We start from the raw sequence: 18,776 nt of genomic DNA, 5'->3' as shown, positions 1-18,776 counted from the left end.
AGTTAAACCCCAAATTTTCCACAAAAAAATGCTTAAAAAGACAAATAAACCTTAAATAAGCAAAGTTAGAGAAAAGAACTTACCAAAAATTGATGTTGAATTTTCGGATTTCTCTAACCCTAGAATTGAAAGTGATGATTTTTGCTGTTTTAGTGTTAAAAAATGGAGTTTGGAGTGATAATATATGGTTAAAAGGAAGTTTTAGCTCAAAATATGGATGATTTGATGATGATTTTCAGGATTTGGGGTTGAGTTGGTGAGGAGAAAAGATGGAGGATGTGTTTGTGTTTGAAGAGAGAGAGATTTTTAGAAAGTGATAAGAAAATGAGTGGTTATGAGGTGATAAAGGAGCAAGGGTAGGGGTCTGGGCCGGTCAGGGACCGGCCGCCTGTCGGCCGGCTGGTAGCCTTGAGAAATTTTGATTTTTTGTCAAAAGTTACAGTGGGTTTTGCGCCGGTCAGAGACCGGCCGCCGGTCAGAGACCGGCCGCCGGTCGACTGGCTGGTACCCCTTTCTCCTTGTTTTTCGAAAAGTTTTCAAGTGCAATATGACTATCAGCCGGCCGACCGGATGGGAGTCCCTTAGACTTTCTCAGAATTCCTTCTCATAATGTGACTCTCAGCCGGCCCGCCGGCTGGGAGTCCTTTTTCTCATTTTCTCCACCCTTTCATACGTGAAATATATCCAAAAGTTACAGCGGGTTTTGAGCCGGTTGTAAACAGGCCGCCGGTCCACAGGCTCAGATCCCCTTTTGGCATATTCATTGCTTCAAGCATCAAGAATTTATCAAGGATGGAACATTTCAAAAATCAACTCTCCCAAAAACAATTAATTTATCGGAATTCCTCCTAGACTCCAACACCAACTCCATCGTGCCGAGTATGATGTTTCCAAATTCCTCATTGTCTAGCTAATATGCATGCTATTTAAAAAATCCATGGGTTGCCTCCCAAGTAGCGCTCTTGTTTTACGTCGTAGGCTCGACCAAGTCATGATATTGCTTATGTAAACGGACAAGTCATCAAGAAAGAAATGAGATTCAAGGACGGACAAGACAAGTATCAATGGAGCTTACATTCTTCAAGAGGGGCGATCTGGCAACGTAGTGCTTTAGCCGTTGGCCATTAACCTTGAAAGTGCGATCATTGCTTGTAACCTCCACTGTGCCATAAGGAAAAGCACGTGTTACGGTGAACGGCTCCGACCATCTTGACCGCAGCTTTCCCGAGAAGAATTTCAAGTGTTGATTAAATAGAAGGACCATTTCGCCCTCCTTGAATTCTCTTCTAATGATCCGCTTGTCATGATATCTCTTTGTTCTTTATTTTAAAGCTTAGCATTTTCATAGGCCTCAAGCCTAAATTTATCCAAGAAATTGAGATCCAACAACCGCTTCTCTTGGGAGCTTTTTAAGTCAAAGTTGAGGTACTTGATCGCCCAATAGGTTCGGTGCTCTAGCTCAACCGAAAGGTGGCATGCTTTCCCATATACTAGGCGGAAAGGCGAGGTGCCAATCGGTGTTTTGAAAGTCGTTCGATAAGCCCACAAAGCATCATCAAGCTTCATTGCCCAATCCATCCTTGAGCTATTTACCGTCTTCTCCAAAATAGACTTGATTTCCTTGTTTGAGATCTCAACTTGCCCACTTGTTTGTGGGTGGTATCCAATTCCACGGCGGTGTTGAACTCCATACTTCCTCAATAGAGCTTCAAATTTGGTCTCAAGAAAATGAGTGCCCCTATCACTTATCAAGACACGGGGTACGCCAAATCTCGGAAATATCACCTTCCTCTTGAACTTGCTCACAAGCTTAGCATCATCGGTTGGGGTGGCTATTGCTTCCACCCATTTTGAGATATAATCTACCGCAACTAAGATGTACTTGTTGCTGTAAGAGGAGGGGAATGGTCCTTGAAAATCTATTCCCCAAATATCAAATACTTCAATCTCCAATATGAAATTTTGGGGCATCTCATTTCTCTTGGAAATATTTCCGGTCCTTTGACACCGGTCACAAGCCTTAACATAAGAAGCAACATCCTTGAACAACGATGGCCAATAGAATCCGCATTGCAAAATCTTAGCTCCGGTCTTTGTCACACTTGCATGTCCTCTACAAGGGAGATCATGACAATGAGAGATAATAGATTTCCATTCTTCCTCCGGAACACATCTTCTAACGACCCCATCGGCACATGTCTTGTATAGACAAGGATCCTCCCAATAGTATTGCCTTATGTCATGGAAAAATTTCTTATTTTTGTGCGAGTCATAGCCATAAGGAATCACTCCACATGCCAAATAATTGACATACTCGGCATACCATGGTGCTTCTCCCAAACATAAGGATAACAAATGACCATCGGGCAAATAGTCATTGATGGGAAGTCCATCCTTAACATTGTGGTTAATCAACCGGGACAAATGGTCGGCTATCACATTCTCAACTCCCTTTTTGTCTCTTATCTCCCTGTCAAACTCTTGTAGTAGTAGTATCCAGCTAATCAACCGAGGCTTGAACTCCTTTTTGATGAGTAAGTGTCTCAAAGTAGTATGATCGGTGTGCACTATCACTTTAGTTCCCACCAAATAAGTCTGAAACTTCTCCATAGCAAAAACTACCGCCAATAGTTCCTTTTCCGCTGTGGAGTAGTTGGTTTGAGCCTCATCAAGAGTTTTGCTAGTATATAATGAATTGCATGTAGTTTCCCATCCTTCCTTTGGCCTAAAACCGCGCCCAAGGCTTGATCACTTATATCGCACATTAGCTCAAATGGCAAGTTCCAATCCGGAGGTTGTATAATTGGATCACTTGTTAAAGCTTCCTTTAAGCAATTAAAAGCATCAAGACATCGGTTATAGAACACAAAGGGAGTATCCTTGGCTAACAATTCGGTCAAAGGTCTCGCAGTTTTGGAGAAGTCCTTGATGAAGCGGCGATAAAAGCCCGCATGACCAAGAAAACTTCTCACCCCCTTGACATTGGTGGGATATGGGAGACTAGAAATGACCTGAACCTTAGACTTGTCAACTTCAATTCCACGATTGGACACTATGCCCCCCAACACAACACCTTCTTGTACCATAAAATGACACTTTTCCCAATTAAGCACTAGGTGAGACTCATGACACTTGTTCAAAATTTTCTCCAAATTTGCCAAACAACTTTCAAAGTATTTTCCAACAACCGAAAAATCATCCATAAAAACCTCCATTTCTTGTTCAACAAAATCGGAGAAAATGGACATCATGACCCTTTGAAAAGTAGATGGTGCATTACATAAGCCAAATGGCATTCTCCTATATGCATAGGTGCCAAATGGACAAGTGAAGGTAATCTTCTCTTGATCACTTGGATGGATAGGGATTTGGAAGAATCCCGAGTAACCATCCAAGAAGCAAAAGTAGTTATGTTGAGCCAATCTCTCCAACATTTAGTCCATGAACGGTAAAAGAAAGTGATCCTTCCGGGTGAATTTGTTCAATTTTCTATAGTCCATACACATCCTCCATCCGGTTACCGTTCTAGTGGGAATTAGTTCATTCTTATCATTTTTCACTACCGTCATTCCTCCCTTTTTTGGGACTACATGAACCGGGCTTACCCACCTACTATCCGAAATATGATAGATAATACCGACATCAAGTAGTTTAAGGACCTCTTTTCTCACAACTTCTTTCATTATGGGGTTAAGCCTTCTTTGTGCCTCAATGGAGGAATCATCCTCATTTTCAAGCAAAATTCTATGAGTGCACAAAGAGGGACTAATCCCTTTGAGGTCACCAATTGCGTACCTAAGGACACCATTAAACCTTTTTAGCAAAGAAAGTAGTTTTGAGGTTTATGTGTCATCAAGTTCACTATTGATGATGACGGGAAAAGTGGAGTTATCACCTAAGAACTCATATCTCAAGGAATGGGGGATGAGGTTTATGTTCAACCGTAGGAGGAGGCGTGAAACTCTCCTCCTTCTTACCAACTTCCAACATTTAAAACTTGAGAGTTTCTTCATGAATTGGAGCGGAGTCCAACATCCACACATATGCAAGAGCTTCAACATCCTTATCATCAACTTCATACCCATTGACAAGACAAGTTTCCAAAGGATCCATAGAGGAAGCTTTTGGATCATGCTCCTCCATGGGATTCTCTAGAATGTTCACAATACAACAAGTGTCATCTAGAGATGGAGCTTCCATAGACTTGGCAAGTTCAAATTGAACTTTGTCTTCACCCACTTGCAAAGATAACTTGTCACTCTTCACATCAATCATTGCTCCACCGCTGGCTAGACAAGGTCACCCCAAAATAATAGGCACATTGTTATCTTCGGGCATGTCCATGACATAGAAGTCGCATGGAATCACTAGTTTCCCTACCATCAAAGGAACATCCTCAATCACTCTCAAGGGATACTTGACCGAACGATCGGCTAGTTGTAGGGAGATCCTTGAAGGCTTCAGATCTTCAAATTGTAGCTTTTTGAACAATGAAAGAGGCATTAAGCTAACACTTGCTCCCAAATCACACAATGCTCTCTTTATCTTCACCCCTTGGATAGAACAAGGAATAAAAAAGCTTCTCGGGTCTTCAAGTTTACTAGGAAGTTTGTTAGTGATTATTGCATTACATTCCCGAGAGAGGTTAATGGATTGTACCCCTTCATTCTTCTTTTTCATAGTGACAAGTTCCTTCAAAAATTTCCCATAACTAGGGATTTCGGTTATCATGTCAAGAAATGGTATGGTAACATTCATGCTTTTCAAAATTTCAATGAATTTTTCATATTTCTTCTCAAGTCTTGGCCTTGGAAGCCTTTGTGGGAAGGGAATTGGTGCAACATACTCCCTTGGAGGTGGAGTAGGTTCTTTAGTTCTTGTTGGGATCGGTTCATCTTCCTTTGGTGGGTCAACCTTGTCCACTTTCGTTGACTTCTCCACCTCAACCTCACCTTCCACTACAACTTCAACCGGTGGTTCTTTCGTTGCTTCACTAGCTACCCTTTTCCTCTTCCACTTTGGAGATTTCTCAACCTCCTCTAATTGTCTTCCACTTCTCAAGAATACCGCATTCATTTCCTTTGAGTTAACAGTGTTACCCGGAAACTTCCCCGGATTTTGAGCCAATTGGCTCAATTGTTGTGAAATTTGAGCTACATGGGTTTCCGTTACTTTTTGGGATGCTCTTATTTCATCATTAACCCGGCCTTGTGAGGCAATGTGGTTGTCAAGCTTTGAGTCATATTTTTGGTTGGCAATCACCAATTGCTCAAAGGCTTGCTCCTAAGAAGGTTTTTTAGGGGTTTGGAAGTTTTAGTTGTTGAAGTTTTGGTTTTGAGGTTGGTTGAAATTTTGTCCCTTGAAACCCCCAAATGGTTGTTGGTTTTGAGTGACAAATTATTTTCCTTGGAAACCGGGTGGAATTTGTCTTTGGAATTGAGGGTTTTGATTAAACCTTGTTGTTGTAGTGAGGAAGTGGTTGGGTTTTGAATGTTTTGTGAAGCATAAGACAAGAAAGGATGAGTTCTTTTCCCATTACCAAATTGGTTTTTGTTATTGTTGAACCCTTGCCTTGCGCTTGTACGTGGATTCCCAAACTCCATTCACTTGCTCATAGCATTCCTCTTGGATGGGTGCAATCAAGGGACACCCAATTGGAGTGTGCCCTTGTTCCCCACACAACTCACAAGACAAGACTTGCCTCATATCGGAACTTGAAGGTTTGGAATTTAACAAAGCAACTTGTTGGGTAAGTTCATCTAGCATTCCCTTAACCTCCACATTCAAAACCGCGCTAGAATCCTTATTCTTGTTCTTTCTCATTTGTCTATCACTTCCCCATTCCATAGTCTGTGAGGCCATCTCCTCAATTAATTCCTTTGCTGCTTTATGCCCCAAAATGTCTAAGGCACCTTTTCCCGACCCCGCATCTAATGAAAGCCGAAGGTCTTGGGTTAACCCCTTGTAAAAATTGTTCACTAGCTCGGCCTCGTAGATGCCATGGTGGGGGCATAACCGTTGGAGTCTCTTATACCTCTCTCATGCCTCATATAAGGTCTCATCCTCTTCTTGAGTAAAGCTTTGTAGTTCACTCTTGACTTTTGTCGTTCTTGAGGGTGGGAAGTACTTGTTCAAAAATGCCGAAGCCAACTCATCCCATGTCTTGAAAGAATCTACATCACAATTCTTTAACCAATCCTTGGCCGAACCCCTAAGTGAACGTGGGAACAACCTAAGGTGTACCGCATCATCGGAGACCCCATTAATCTTGTACATATCACAATTCTCAAGGAACTCATTTAGATGATCATTCGGGTTCTCCAAGGGACCTCCTCCAAATTGGTTGTCTTGAACAAGGTTGAGCAAGGCATTTTTGATCTCAAAGTTATTAGCTTGAATTCTTGGCCTTTGGATGCTTAGATTGACTATGTGCTTACGAGCCATAGTCTCTCTTATCGGAACCGGTTCACCCATGATGTTAGATTCTTCTATTATTCCAAACGGATTCTCAAACACTTCAAGGGTTTCTTGTTGATCACTTTCTTCTACCGATGGCGTGTCTAGTAAACCCCTTCTTCTTAAAGAATCTAGTCTTCTTATCGTAGCTTCAATTTCAAGATCAATAGGATATATTGGTTGACCTCTTGTTTGTCGCCTACTCATGCAAAAGACCTAAACAATTGAAATAAAGGATTAGTAACAAGGGACTTAGTCTAAATTAGAACAAAAACGATTAATATCTAGATGTACTCCCTGGCAACAGCGCCAAAAACATGATGGTTCAAGCTTAACCTCGCAAGTGAACGTGTGTAGTTGCACTACTTGAGGGTTGAATCACAAGGAGTATGAGAGATTACCAATTGTTATTATTCTTAAGTTTAGCTAAGTCGAAGAAAATAGGTTTGATTGATAAAATGACTAAGTGAGCTACACTAAATGACATGCAAATGAAACTAAGTAAACAACAACTAAATTAAAAGAAGAAGCTAATTGGAATAATGTTTTACTCAAGATATGAAAGATCTAGGGCACGATTAGGCTACAAACATTCATAATTATCATGTTAATTCCGGCAATTAGTCATCATGGGAATACAAGGCGGGGGAAAACGCCTCTAATTCGCCTATTGACTCCCTCCCGGGCTCACAATAGGACACTAGACCTACCGACTCAACTCCCTCCCGAGCTCATGACTTGGACTCTCCTATACAATACTCTAAGACCCTAGGACGCGCGCCATCCCAAAGGTAGTCGATTATTGCTAGGAGTCACTAAGCATACGATAAATTCCCGGCCTTCCCAACCCTTTTCCCAAAGGTGAAAGTCAAACCGGTTCCCAAAGGCACCCTCTTTAGGCTCTCCCTCCCGGGTTCAACCCAAATAGGCCAAGGAAGTAAATGGGTGGTCAACCTAGGACTTAACCAATTCCCATTGGTGGACAAGGGTCATCAATCAACCAAAATCCCAAATTACAACATCAACAAAATAAATTCTAAGGTAAACCCCACCAATTTCCCCTTATTGACTATTTAAATGGAATCAAACATGTTAATCCCTCATGTAAGTGCCCAATCGCACCCTAGCAAGGGTACTACTCACTAATCATGGTTTTTAAGACAAGGCAATGAATAAAGATGTATTCTTTAAGGATAAACATGATGTGAAATTGGATTCTACAATTAATCATGTAATAATTCAACAAAACTATAAGGAAAGGCAAATTAGTCTAAGATGGATAAGGATTAAACCAAAAGACACAAATTTTGACACAAGAAACCCAAGGATTCAATCTTTGGGTGAAAACAACAATGGTGAACAAGGAAAAGATGAACAAGAGAGAGAAAAACAACAATCAAACAACAAAGAGAAGAATTCTAACATAAACAACTAAAGTAAACTTAAGAGAAAGCAAATGTAAACAAATGAAACTAAGGAGAGAAATTGTACCAATTCAATAGCAAAGAAAGGAACTTGGATTGAAATAAGAAAGGAGAAATCTTCAATCTTGTTACAACCCAATTTCTAGTACTAATAACTAGTGTAGATCCCCGTGCTACATCACGGTATTTTTTAGTTTTGTTTTATAAAGAGACATTCTCATTAAATTAATTGCATAAATTAACCGTACCTTTAATGTTATAATGTACTAATATAATCTTAGTAAGAGGTAGAAAATAAAAGTTTATTACCATTAAAAGTCACTTTAAGTTAAATTATTTTTGTCTTAAACCATTTCTAACTTACTATTAAAATTAACTCTATAATGCTATATCATTGCATGAAACTAATTTTTGACATTAAATTACAATTAAGGGATGTAAAAATGTAAAATCTAATTAAAACGCATATAAACCTTATAACAAAAACAGGTAAAAACAGTATACCACGAACTTAAAAAGACGATTTACGAATAATTATACTAATATTTTTTTATTTTTAATTTAAAAATACATAAAAATTGTTACGTCCTTTAAAATATACACCATATTTAGAGTGTAAATGATGAATGATAATATATGAAACAGATTTACGCAATTTTAGGGTGTAATTGATGACAATAATTATGTTAAAAGCTGTATAAGAAGCAGGTTTGCGTAATTTTAGAGGTAACTGATGAACAATAATATCTATGAAAATGGAAATGATTGCCTAATAAACCATGAATTTTAATGAAAAAGTCATAAATATGAATTTTAATTAAAAGATTAGAGTTTAATTATAAGAATATATTAATTGAAATGAGAATAATGTAATGATTTTTTACTTGTTACCTTATTTAGTTAGATGCCTTTTGGAGGGAAAACTAAGAGAATTTTTATTCTTTTAATAGTAGGGGGATGAAGTAATTATTGAAGAACTTGTTCTAATTAAGGAAGGATTAGCAAACTAATTATGAGAGATTCAAACTTGGTAATGAAAAATATAGATCTAGGGTTGTGTATGTTAAAATGAATTAGGGGAGGGGTGTTTATAGTTTACAAAACAAATGGGCCGAAAATTACAAAGAAATAGAAATGCGGGGAAAAGGGGTCTCGGCCGGTTGGCCGGCCGCCGGTGCTGGACCGGCACAAAACCCGCTGTAACTTTCAGCCAAATAGAAATGCGGGGAAAAGGGGTCTCGGCCGGTTGGCCGGCCGCCGGTGCTGGACCGGCACAAAACCCGCTGTAACTTTCAGCCTTTCTTTAATCTTCTTTCCCATACTTGTCCCGTGATGTTCTTAGCTAGCTTCTTTAGTCCCTCGGGTCCCAAACCTGCATGAAACGATATAAACTCGTAGTACGGGACTAAAGCTACAAAATGCAATCTAAAGAGGCCAAAACCGTCTAAATTTAGGACAAAATGTAGGGGGAAGAAGGGGAAAGTGAGGCCAAATGACCACTCATCAAGCGGCTACAGAGTCCCCCGACAAGAGTATCCGTCGTTTGTGCCTTCTTATGGAAGAAATTCATCAAGATTACGAGAGCGAAACCAACAGCCCCAAAGATATTCAGTGCTTCGCAAATCGTAAACTTGAGGACAATAAAGAATTCACCTACCCCAGAGAACTACAACGGGAACCTGTTCTGGACTACATTCACTGATACCCAAATCGAACCAGAAATAGAATTCACCGAGGCAGTAGGCAAGCTCAGGTTAGCTGTGAATAAAATCGATACGAGTTATTTACCAAAGATTAAAACAGGAGAGTGTCTTATGGATTTGCAAAAGACTAATGAAAGCATTTGTGGAGGTGAAGCAGAAGTTTGTGCGTTTAGTAGCTGGATTAGATTTCCATTTTATGAGGTTAATTTTGGATGGGGAACATCTATATGGGTATCTATGACTAATTTACCATTCAAAAATATGGTATTTTTGTTGAGCACAAAGTGTGGACAAGGAATCGAAGTTTGGATGAATGTCCTCGAACATGATGCTGTCGCGCTTGAAGATGATCACGAGTTCCGTTCACTTGCTGCAAGACTGTTATGTGGCACGACAGGCTGAGCATAATAACTTCTGTATACCGGTCGGAAAGTCCAATGTTTGTCGTCCAAATTAAGATTTTTTTTTCTTTTTTTTCTTTTTGGTGAAAAATGCATTCAAGTAGGGGCGCACCCACATATAGAATAGTGGGGTCTTGAGACCCCACAGCTTTTTATGGAAATATATCTTCTGAATATTACGAGTTATGTGGGATATACTCGTAATATTAGGATATATTATCATTCGGAATATGCTCGGGATATTAGGCTATATTTTTATTCGGTTTCCTTAGTATGATTATCTGTTTCCTTCTTCTTAGGAACTAACTTAGGGTTATATTGACTAGGTTGTTGTATTTGCAGTATATAAGTTGTAGCCTTGTATTACGTTTATTCATTCAATCAATTCTAAGGCTTTAAGCCAATTCATAATTCCTTTGTTAACAGTTTATCATGGTATCATCGGAGCAGGTTTAAATCCTAGCATCCATCCAATTTTCACAACAATATTTCCACAATGACAAAAATCGGAAATCAATCCGGTGGAAACGAAACCAAAACAATTCCGTCTTCTTCACCATTATTTTTATATCCTTCGGAAAGTCCGAGTCTCAAACTCACCTCAATCATTTTCAATGGTGAGAACTATGATCTCTGGGCTGATGCGGTCAGGAACGGGCTCGATGCGAAAAACAAATTAGGGCTTGTTGATGGGACTGTACCGAAACCTGAAGGAACAGAGGACGAAAATTGCGAGGTTGTAGCTTGGCGTCAATGCAACGCCATGATAAAGTCTTGGTTGCGTAGTGTCATAGACGAAAAATTGCATCCAAGCATTGCTTTTTCTGGGACCATAGTCGAAATCTGGAAGGAACTTAAGGAGCGGTACGCAGCCGGGAACGCAACACGCATTCATCAATTAAAAAGCGATCTTGCAGCGTGCAGGCAAGGTAACCGATCCGTTACTGATTATTACACCAGTTTAAAAACTCTATGGGATGAACTAGGTACCTATAGTAGCATCCCACCCTGTACCTGTGGTAGTGCTAATGCATTCCTTAAGGAGAAAGAAGAAGAAAAAATTCATCAATTTATTATGGGACTGAACAACTCCTTATATGATACTGTTCGTTCCAATTTATTGATGGATGACGACCTCACTTCTCTTAATCGTGTCTATGGAATCGTCTTGAGAGAGGAGCGACATAAGGCGGTCATTCGAATTCGTGACAAACCAGCTACTGAAGTCGCAATGAGTGCACGGACAGAGACAAATCGTAGCACCACTGAGTCTGATTCCAAGGAGTACGAACCCCCACGCTGCACGCATTGCAAGAAATGGTACCATACGGAGGCCACTTGTTGGGATAAACTGGGAATTAGCGGCAGAGGTCGTGGGAGGGGAAGGAGAGGAGGACGCGGTGGTCGTGGACGCGGGTCAGGCAGCAGCAATCAGACCGTCAATGCTACGACAACTGCTGATGAAGGTACTTCTTCCAAACGAGATTTAACGGCGGAAGAAATTGAGCAATTGCGGTCTCTCCTCGGTGATAAAGGTGACACTATTGAGAAATTACAAGGTACTTGTTCTATAAATTTAAATGATTGGATGCTCGATAGTGGGTGTTCCCACCATATGACAGGTTGTCGAGATGTCCTTTATGAGTCATGGCAGGGTGCACCTTCAACTGTGGGGTTACCTGATGGGTCGACAATTGTTGCTAGTGAACACGGCAAAGTCAGACTCACAACAAATTTTCATTTGCAGGATGTATTATATGTTCCCAATCTGAAGTGTCATCTTATTTCTATCCCTCAACTTATTCGTGAAAATAACTGCTTAGTGGCTTTTAATTCTAATTCTTGTATAATACAGGACCAATCTACGAAGACGGAGATTGGACGGGGTGAGTTGAGAGATGGAGTTTATTACATGACACGAGTTGGAGAGGTCGTTGCACGTGTTGGTGTTAATGAAGCTCGGGTATGGCATCGAAGACTTGGTCATCCTTCAAATAATGTTTTTCCTTCTTTCAGCAGTTTGATTTCGAAACATTTGTCCATTAATTCGGATTTCATTTGTGATTCTTATTGCCGCTCTAAGCAAACCCGTTTGAGTTTTAAGCTTAATAATAAAAGACATGATACTTTATTTCATTTAATCTACTGTGATATATGGGGGCCATATCATGTGAGTAGTCTATCCGGTGCACATTATTTTTTAACTATTGTTGAGGATCATAGCCGAAGCGTTTGGGTTCATCTTATGAAAGATAAGGGGGAGGTGTATGATTTAATGACATATTTTTGTAAAATGATACACACACAGTTTGGTAAACAAATCAAAGTCATCCAAAGTGATAACGGCACCGAATTTTTGTCGGGACCGTTAAAACAGTTTTATAAGGAGAATGGTATATTGTTTCAAACCAGTGTTGTTGATACCCCGCAACAAAATGGTCGAGTTGAGAGGAAACATCGACACATTTTGGAAAAAGCTAGAGCCCTTCTTTTTCAAGCCAACCTACCCATCGATTTTTGGGGGGAATGTGTTTTAACGGCTGTGTATCTCATCAATAGGACTCCCACGAAAAATTTAGATGGCAAGACACCATATGAATTATTACATGGCCACGCACCTGTCCTTGATAATTTAAGAGTCTTAGGCTGTCTCGCTTACGCTCACAATAAGCAACGCCCTAAAGACAAATTTAAAGAACGTGGTACTCGATGCGTTTTTATTGGATACCCCAAAACCCAAAAAGGCTGGTGTGTTTATGATTTGAAATCAAAGCGACATTTCGTTTCTCGTGATGTGCATTTTTATGAGAATGTCTTCCCTTTTGCCCTTGAGACCGAGACCACATCTGTAAACAGTGGTCCTGCTACTGACATTGAATCAGCCCCTTTTATTGACGACTTACCTGGGTCGTCGTCTGGTTTTGGGACTGCACCAGACACGGGTCCTAGCACCACTGAGGCAGAGGTCGAAACAGAGGAACCTGCTGCCACGGCTGTCGAGATAGAGGTAGTTCCTGCCACTGCTGAAACAATCAGGACTGATGGTGTTGAGGGGGAGAATGGTACAGGCGAAATGGAGACGAGGTTAGGAAGAGGAGAACGGCAGAAATTTGAACCAGCATAGCGGAAAGACTATGTCTGTAAATCCACTCGTGTCATCCCAAGCAAAGCAACTCCCTCATCCAACACTCCGTCTTCAAGAAAAGGTAGCCATTATCCTTTAATTAATTATGCCACTAGTAGTTGTTTTTCTATGTCTCACAGAAATTTTATTGGAGCGGTTGATGCCATTCGGGAACCAAAGAATTATTATGAGGCTGTGAAACAAGCCGAATGGAGAGAAGCCATGGGGAAAGAAATTGACGCACTCGAAAAGAATGGGACATGAAAAATTGTCGACCTTCCTGATGGGAAGAAACCAATTGGGTGTAAATGGGTTTACAAAACCAAGCTCAAAGCAGATGGGACCATCGAAAGGCATAAAGCTCGGTTAGTGGCTCAAGGTTTTACTCAAATAGAGGGTGTTGACTATCATGAGACGTTTGCACCGGTAGCAAAGATGACTAGTGTTCGGTTATTATTAGCAGTTGCGGTGGCAAAGAAGTGGAATATCGCTCAATTAGACATAAACAACGCTTTCCTTCACGGTGACTTGGATGAAGAAGTATACATGAGGTTACCGCAAGGTTTCCAAGCCAGCACGAAAGGAAAGGTATGTCGACTCTTAAAATCCCTATATGGTTTAAAACAGGCCTCGAGAAATTGGTTTGCTAAGTTGACGGATGCTTTACGGGGATATGGGTTCACCCAATCACTCGCTGATTATTCTTTATTTACAATGAACAAGTCGGGAATTTTTCTTGGTTTATTGGTATATGTGGACGATATGATTATTGTAAGTAATGATTCCAAAGCAAGCGATAATTTGAAGCATTTTCTCGACACAAAATTTGGTATAAAAGATCTTGGCCAGTTGAAATTCTTCTTAGGGATAGAAGTAGCTCATGAAAAATCGGGTTTATTTCTTTATCAACGGAAATATCCTATGGAAATCATCAAAGAGACTAAATTGGAGGGAGCAAAACCAATTAAAACACCTATCGTACAAAATCATGACTTGGCTCTTTCCTCTAGTGATTTACTAAAAGACCCTGTTATGTATAGAAGATTGGTAGGGCGGCTTATCTATCTCACAATAACGCGACCAGATTTGTTATATGTTGTCCATATCTTGTCTCAATTCGTGCAAGCACCAAGAAAAGACCATTTAGACGCTGCACTCCGTGTCGTGCGTTACCTCAAAGACGATCCAGGGAAGGGAATCGTTATGCGCAGGGATACAGTGATACAACTTACTGGCTATTGCGACTCCGATTATGCTCGGTGTCCACTTACTAGACGTTGACGCACAGGCTACTTTGTTGCATTGGGTTCGACTCCTATATCTTGGAAAGTTCGAAAGCAGCCCACAGTGGCGTTATCTACAGCGGAGGCAGAATACCGAGCTATGGTAGGTGTTCTGAGTGAATTAATATGGCAGAAATCTTTTCTCTCTTCACTGGGCATTAACCATACACATTCTATGAAAGTTCTATGTGATAACAAGTCGGCTTTACATATTGCAAAGAACCCTGTTTTCCACGACCGTACAAAGCATATTGAAGTCGATTGTCATTTCATTAGACAACATTTGACGAGCAAGAATATCGAAGCAAGCCATGTTCAAAGTAAGGAGCAAATTGCGGATCTTTTCACCAAAGCCCTTGGCAGTGAAGCATTCGCATATTTAAGTCGTAAGTTGGGCATTCGGTCGCCTAATGCTCCAACTTAAGGGGGAGTATGGAAATATATCTTCTGAATATTACGAGTTATGTGGAATATACTCGTAATATTAGGATATATTATCATTCGGAATATGCTCGGGATATTAGGCTATATTTTTATTCGGTTTCCTTAGTATGATTATCTGTTTCCTTCTTCTTAGGAACTAACTTAGGGTTATATTGACTAGGTTGTTGTATTTGCAGTATATAAGTTGTAGCCTTGTATTACGTTTATTCATTCAATCAATTCCAAGACTTTAAGCCAATTCATAATTCCTTTGTTATTAGTATATCACTTTTCAACTGTTAACCTTTGTTATCATTAATATTGGTTTGTTTTGAAAATTTTATGTCTTTAAAACTCCGTAATAAAATATGAATAACAATTATACTCCCTCTAATTCATCATAATGATCTCATTTGAGATGGGCACAATACTTAAGAAAAATGAATAAAAATGAATAAAAGACAAATGTGGGGTTTGTTGATAGGAATGAGAGATGAATTATTAGGAGTTCTGGGGCCAAAATATTAAGGAAAATAATAAAATAAGAGTGAAAAAGTTGTGTGGGGTTTGATAATATGAGAGATGAATGAATAAAATTAGAGTAAAAGTTACCAAAAAAGGAAAGGGGAACATTACTTGAATAATCCGTTTTGGAAAAGAGAGAACATTATAGCGAATTGGAGGGAGTATTAGAATAGACCCAACGGTAAATGATTTTGGCTCCGCCAACTAATCCAACATATGCAAAAAAAAAAAAAAAAAAAAAAGAAAAAAAAAATCCTTAGGAAGTGAGTTCCAGTGTACCCTTTCGTTTATTTGTGTGAAGATGCATTGATGAATAAATATATATTTCTGAGTTGTACATTATAAGCAAGTGAGGACTGAGGAGTCTGACACTCTGACGACATCTCCTTGGTGGATGCATGCATGTATATTGCAGGGAAATGGGGACATTGGAAACGAATACAGAACTTTAGAAAGTCTTGGTTTCAACCTCAATTAGATTGTAATGCTCTACCCATCTATTGTAGATTGGAAGAAACGAGTAAAACCTATTCCCTCCGTTTTGATCAATTGTTATTATTTGACTAGTATAGCAATCCGCGCTATAGCATGGTAATTTTATAAAGGCTAATTCTAGAGATTTAGTGTATTAATATTATTTTAATAAATAGAATATGAATTTAATTTAATGTAAATGTACTTTTATATATAAAACGTAACCATAAGAAATATTCCATATATAGGGGCATATTGATTGACGGCAGTATTATTATTAATTGTGTAGAATATTGTAGTAGAAATATTGTATATATGGGTTGACTAAAATATTTTGACTACAATATATTAGAAGAAAAATATTCTAGAAGGGAATATTCCACATGGGGGGAAAGATGATCGGGAAACTTGAGCGGGATTAACACAGATGTGTTATTCTTTTAGTTTATAGGGGATTTTGGCATAAAATCAAAGAAAGAGGAGGGAAACAGTTACTAAATGATAAGTGGAACAAATTGAATGTGAATGATCAAAAGTTGAAGGCAGTCGAAAGAAATATCTAAATGCCGGATATTACGCCCCATAGCCCACCTGATAAGGTCTCTAATTAATTTCCATGGCTTCAGCTTGAATGGCAGATTCAACAATGAAACTTCGAGCAAAGATACAAAAACATTCCCCATTCGGCGAGTACACCACCCACCCTAAAGAAACTTGTAAGGAATTCTCCCAACTAGCGTCAACTTTAGCACGAAAAGATTGACAAGTACCTTTTTCCCCTACCATAAAGAATGGAAAATGATTGCTAATGTCACTTCTAATGGTGTCCAATGGGTCATAGTGCTTCCCCCAGAACCACTCGTTGCTCTAGAATTTTTGTAGTCCTCATCCTCCAACGTCACTCTCGCCACACTTGCTTGAAGATTTAAAAAGTAATCGATCGAGAACGTCTTGCCTGTAAAAATCACCCCATTCCGAAGACGCCAAATACTCCAAACAATAGAGAGAAAAAGGATGGCAGAATTAGACGGATTCTTCTTTGAATCAAAGAATAAGATCCAATTAATAACCCAATCTCTAAGACAAATAAACTCAGTGAAATCCGTAGATATACCAAGAGGAGAGTAAGCCCACAAACGTTTTACCAAAGAACAATCACGGAAAAAGTGTTTTAAGGTCTCAGTAGAGCCGGAATCACAACATAAAGGACACAAATGATTCAGATTGATATTCCGCTTCACAAATTCCGCACCAACCGAAAGAGAGTTAGTATTAATTCTCCAAATAAGGATCTTTCATACCGTAGGACCAGGAAGCTGCCATAACTTTCTTTTACAGAAAGCCTTCACAGAGTGATTTATACGATTTAGATCTTTTAAGGTACTGTGTTTACTAAGGTAAGAAGAGAGGCAAATAGCAACATATCCACTCTTGACCGAATAGTTCCCTGGAGACGTGTGCTTCCAAAAAAAGTAATCATTAGAAATTTCCAGCATTTCAGCATGGGACAGTACACAATTAAAGTCACGACATATTGCCCATGGCTCCTGAACAGTAGAGGCAAAATCAACTAGCTGCTTCCATAAGGCAGTTCTGGCACCAAAATCATTGAATGCATAGACCATAGATAAGGCAAAATTTCCTATTAGAAGCACTTTCAACAACCCTCATCCTTATGCCTTGTGCTGAATAGTCACAAATAAAATTAACATCGAAAATATTTGGATCCCAAATAATCCAGACTCTTCCACCCTTATGCCATATGTTATTAGTGGTTAGACTTCATCCTGTAGGCACAATAACACTCACACTTTTTAGAGATAAGGCTTTAGCCTTTGTCTCAAGGAGGCTAAACAATCCTACTTTTTGATTAAAGAGAAAGGTTTTCATTTGCTGTTGTTTAATAGGATTATTGAGCCCCTAACATTCCAAAAACCTAAACTATGCATCCTCCACCATCAAGGGGAGGTTCACTACCACTTGTCCCAACACCATCTTTGGGAGAGCTAGTTTGTATTGGGTTCCCTTGATTGATGATAACATGTCCATTTAATGTGTGTTCTCTTAGTTTACCTTTTCAGATTTAATGTACAACTCAAGCTTGGATTAAGACGTGTTGCATTGTTGATCACCCAAAGATGTAGAGTCAATTGTGTCATCTAATGTACAAGTTAGGGATTAGAGTACTTAAGTGCAATAACAACAGTCAAGACTACTGCTACTCTTGCAAGTAACAATAGCTTGACTGTTACCTTGGTCTGTAACACTTGAAACTCGGTTTCATTTTTTGAAAATCCTTTTTATCACTTTAAATGGCTTGGATTTAAATGATAACCTTCAGATTCCTTTTTAAAAAGTTGGGTTTCTAGAAAAAAAGGTTTAGCTAATTATCAATTCAAATTGTTTCCTTCTTTGTCCCAAATTGTATCCTTGGTTTTTTATAAAACAAAGTTTGCTTTATACTATTATTGTCCAAACTTGTCATGTTGTGACTTGTGTCTATTCTTTGTTTTCTGAAAAACCAAAGGCTTATTTTGGATAATTACAAACCTTCTTTTCTTCTTTTGCTTCTTAAAAGAGTGCTCTCTTTTGTGCAAGTTTGGGAAAGAGTTAATCTTCATCACATGTGAAGACTTTTGATTTACAAACCCTAGCATGCACCCCATCGTCCTCTCTCTATAAAAGGAGCACCACTCCACACTTTGAAAGCAAGACTTTTATGAGAATTTAATTGAGTTTGCATAATTGCTTTCAAGTTTAAAAACCGTTTTAATATTTTTCAAAGCTTTCAAAGTCTTCAAGTGTTACAGTCATAACAATTGTTGCTTTAAGTGTTAAAATCTCTCACTTATGAACCGTTTGATCTTGTAAGTTGTCCATATCAATTCTTGTTAAGAATCAGTCCGTGGAAACTTGATCCTTATAAACGTTCTAAGTTAGAGTGTAGAGTTCTAGGACGAAGT

The 18,776-nt window shown here is 39.1% G+C and overlaps 1 protein-coding gene and 1 non-coding gene across 2 annotated transcripts; both read left to right on the top strand.

Moving 5' to 3' along the window:
- The first annotated feature begins 5,995 nt into the window (after positions 1 to 5,995).
- LOC141593842 (small nucleolar RNA R71) lies at positions 5,996 to 6,102 on the top strand. The gene has a single exon (XR_012521902.1). It is a non-coding gene; the product is annotated as a small nucleolar RNA R71 (small nucleolar RNA).
- A 4,378-nt stretch (positions 6,103 to 10,480) lies between these two features.
- LOC141589732 (uncharacterized) lies at positions 10,481 to 13,372 on the top strand. The gene is made up of 5 exons (XM_074410357.1): positions 10,481 to 11,543; positions 11,607 to 11,701; positions 11,840 to 11,947; positions 12,293 to 13,068; positions 13,249 to 13,372. The coding sequence occupies exons 1-5, from the start codon at positions 10,481 to 10,483 to the stop codon at positions 13,370 to 13,372; spliced, it is 2,166 nt and encodes a 721-aa protein (XP_074266458.1).
- Positions 13,373 to 18,776: the final 5,404 nt, after the last annotated feature.

The sequence above is a fragment of the Silene latifolia genome, chromosome 7 (genome assembly GCF_048544455.1).
Source record: "Silene latifolia isolate original U9 population chromosome 7, ASM4854445v1, whole genome shotgun sequence".
NCBI lineage: Eukaryota > Viridiplantae > Streptophyta > Magnoliopsida > Caryophyllales > Caryophyllaceae > Silene > Silene latifolia.
Note: the sequence above shows the minus strand (reverse complement) of the source record. Positions and strands in the feature narration are given on the sequence as shown.

Excerpts from the sequence above, each read along its gene's own strand:
- LOC141589732 (XM_074410357.1), top strand. The coding sequence starts at position 10,481 with ATGACAAAAATCGGAAATCAATCCGGTGGAAACGAAACCAAAACAATT. Across the intron at positions 11,544-11,606 it reads CACTATTGAGAAATTACAAG|GTTGTCGAGATGTCCTTTAT; the intron begins GTACTTGTTCTA and ends ACCATATGACAG. Across the intron at positions 11,948-12,292 it reads TTGGTGTTAATGAAGCTCGG|TTTGGTAAACAAATCAAAGT; the intron begins GTATGGCATCGA and ends ATACACACACAG.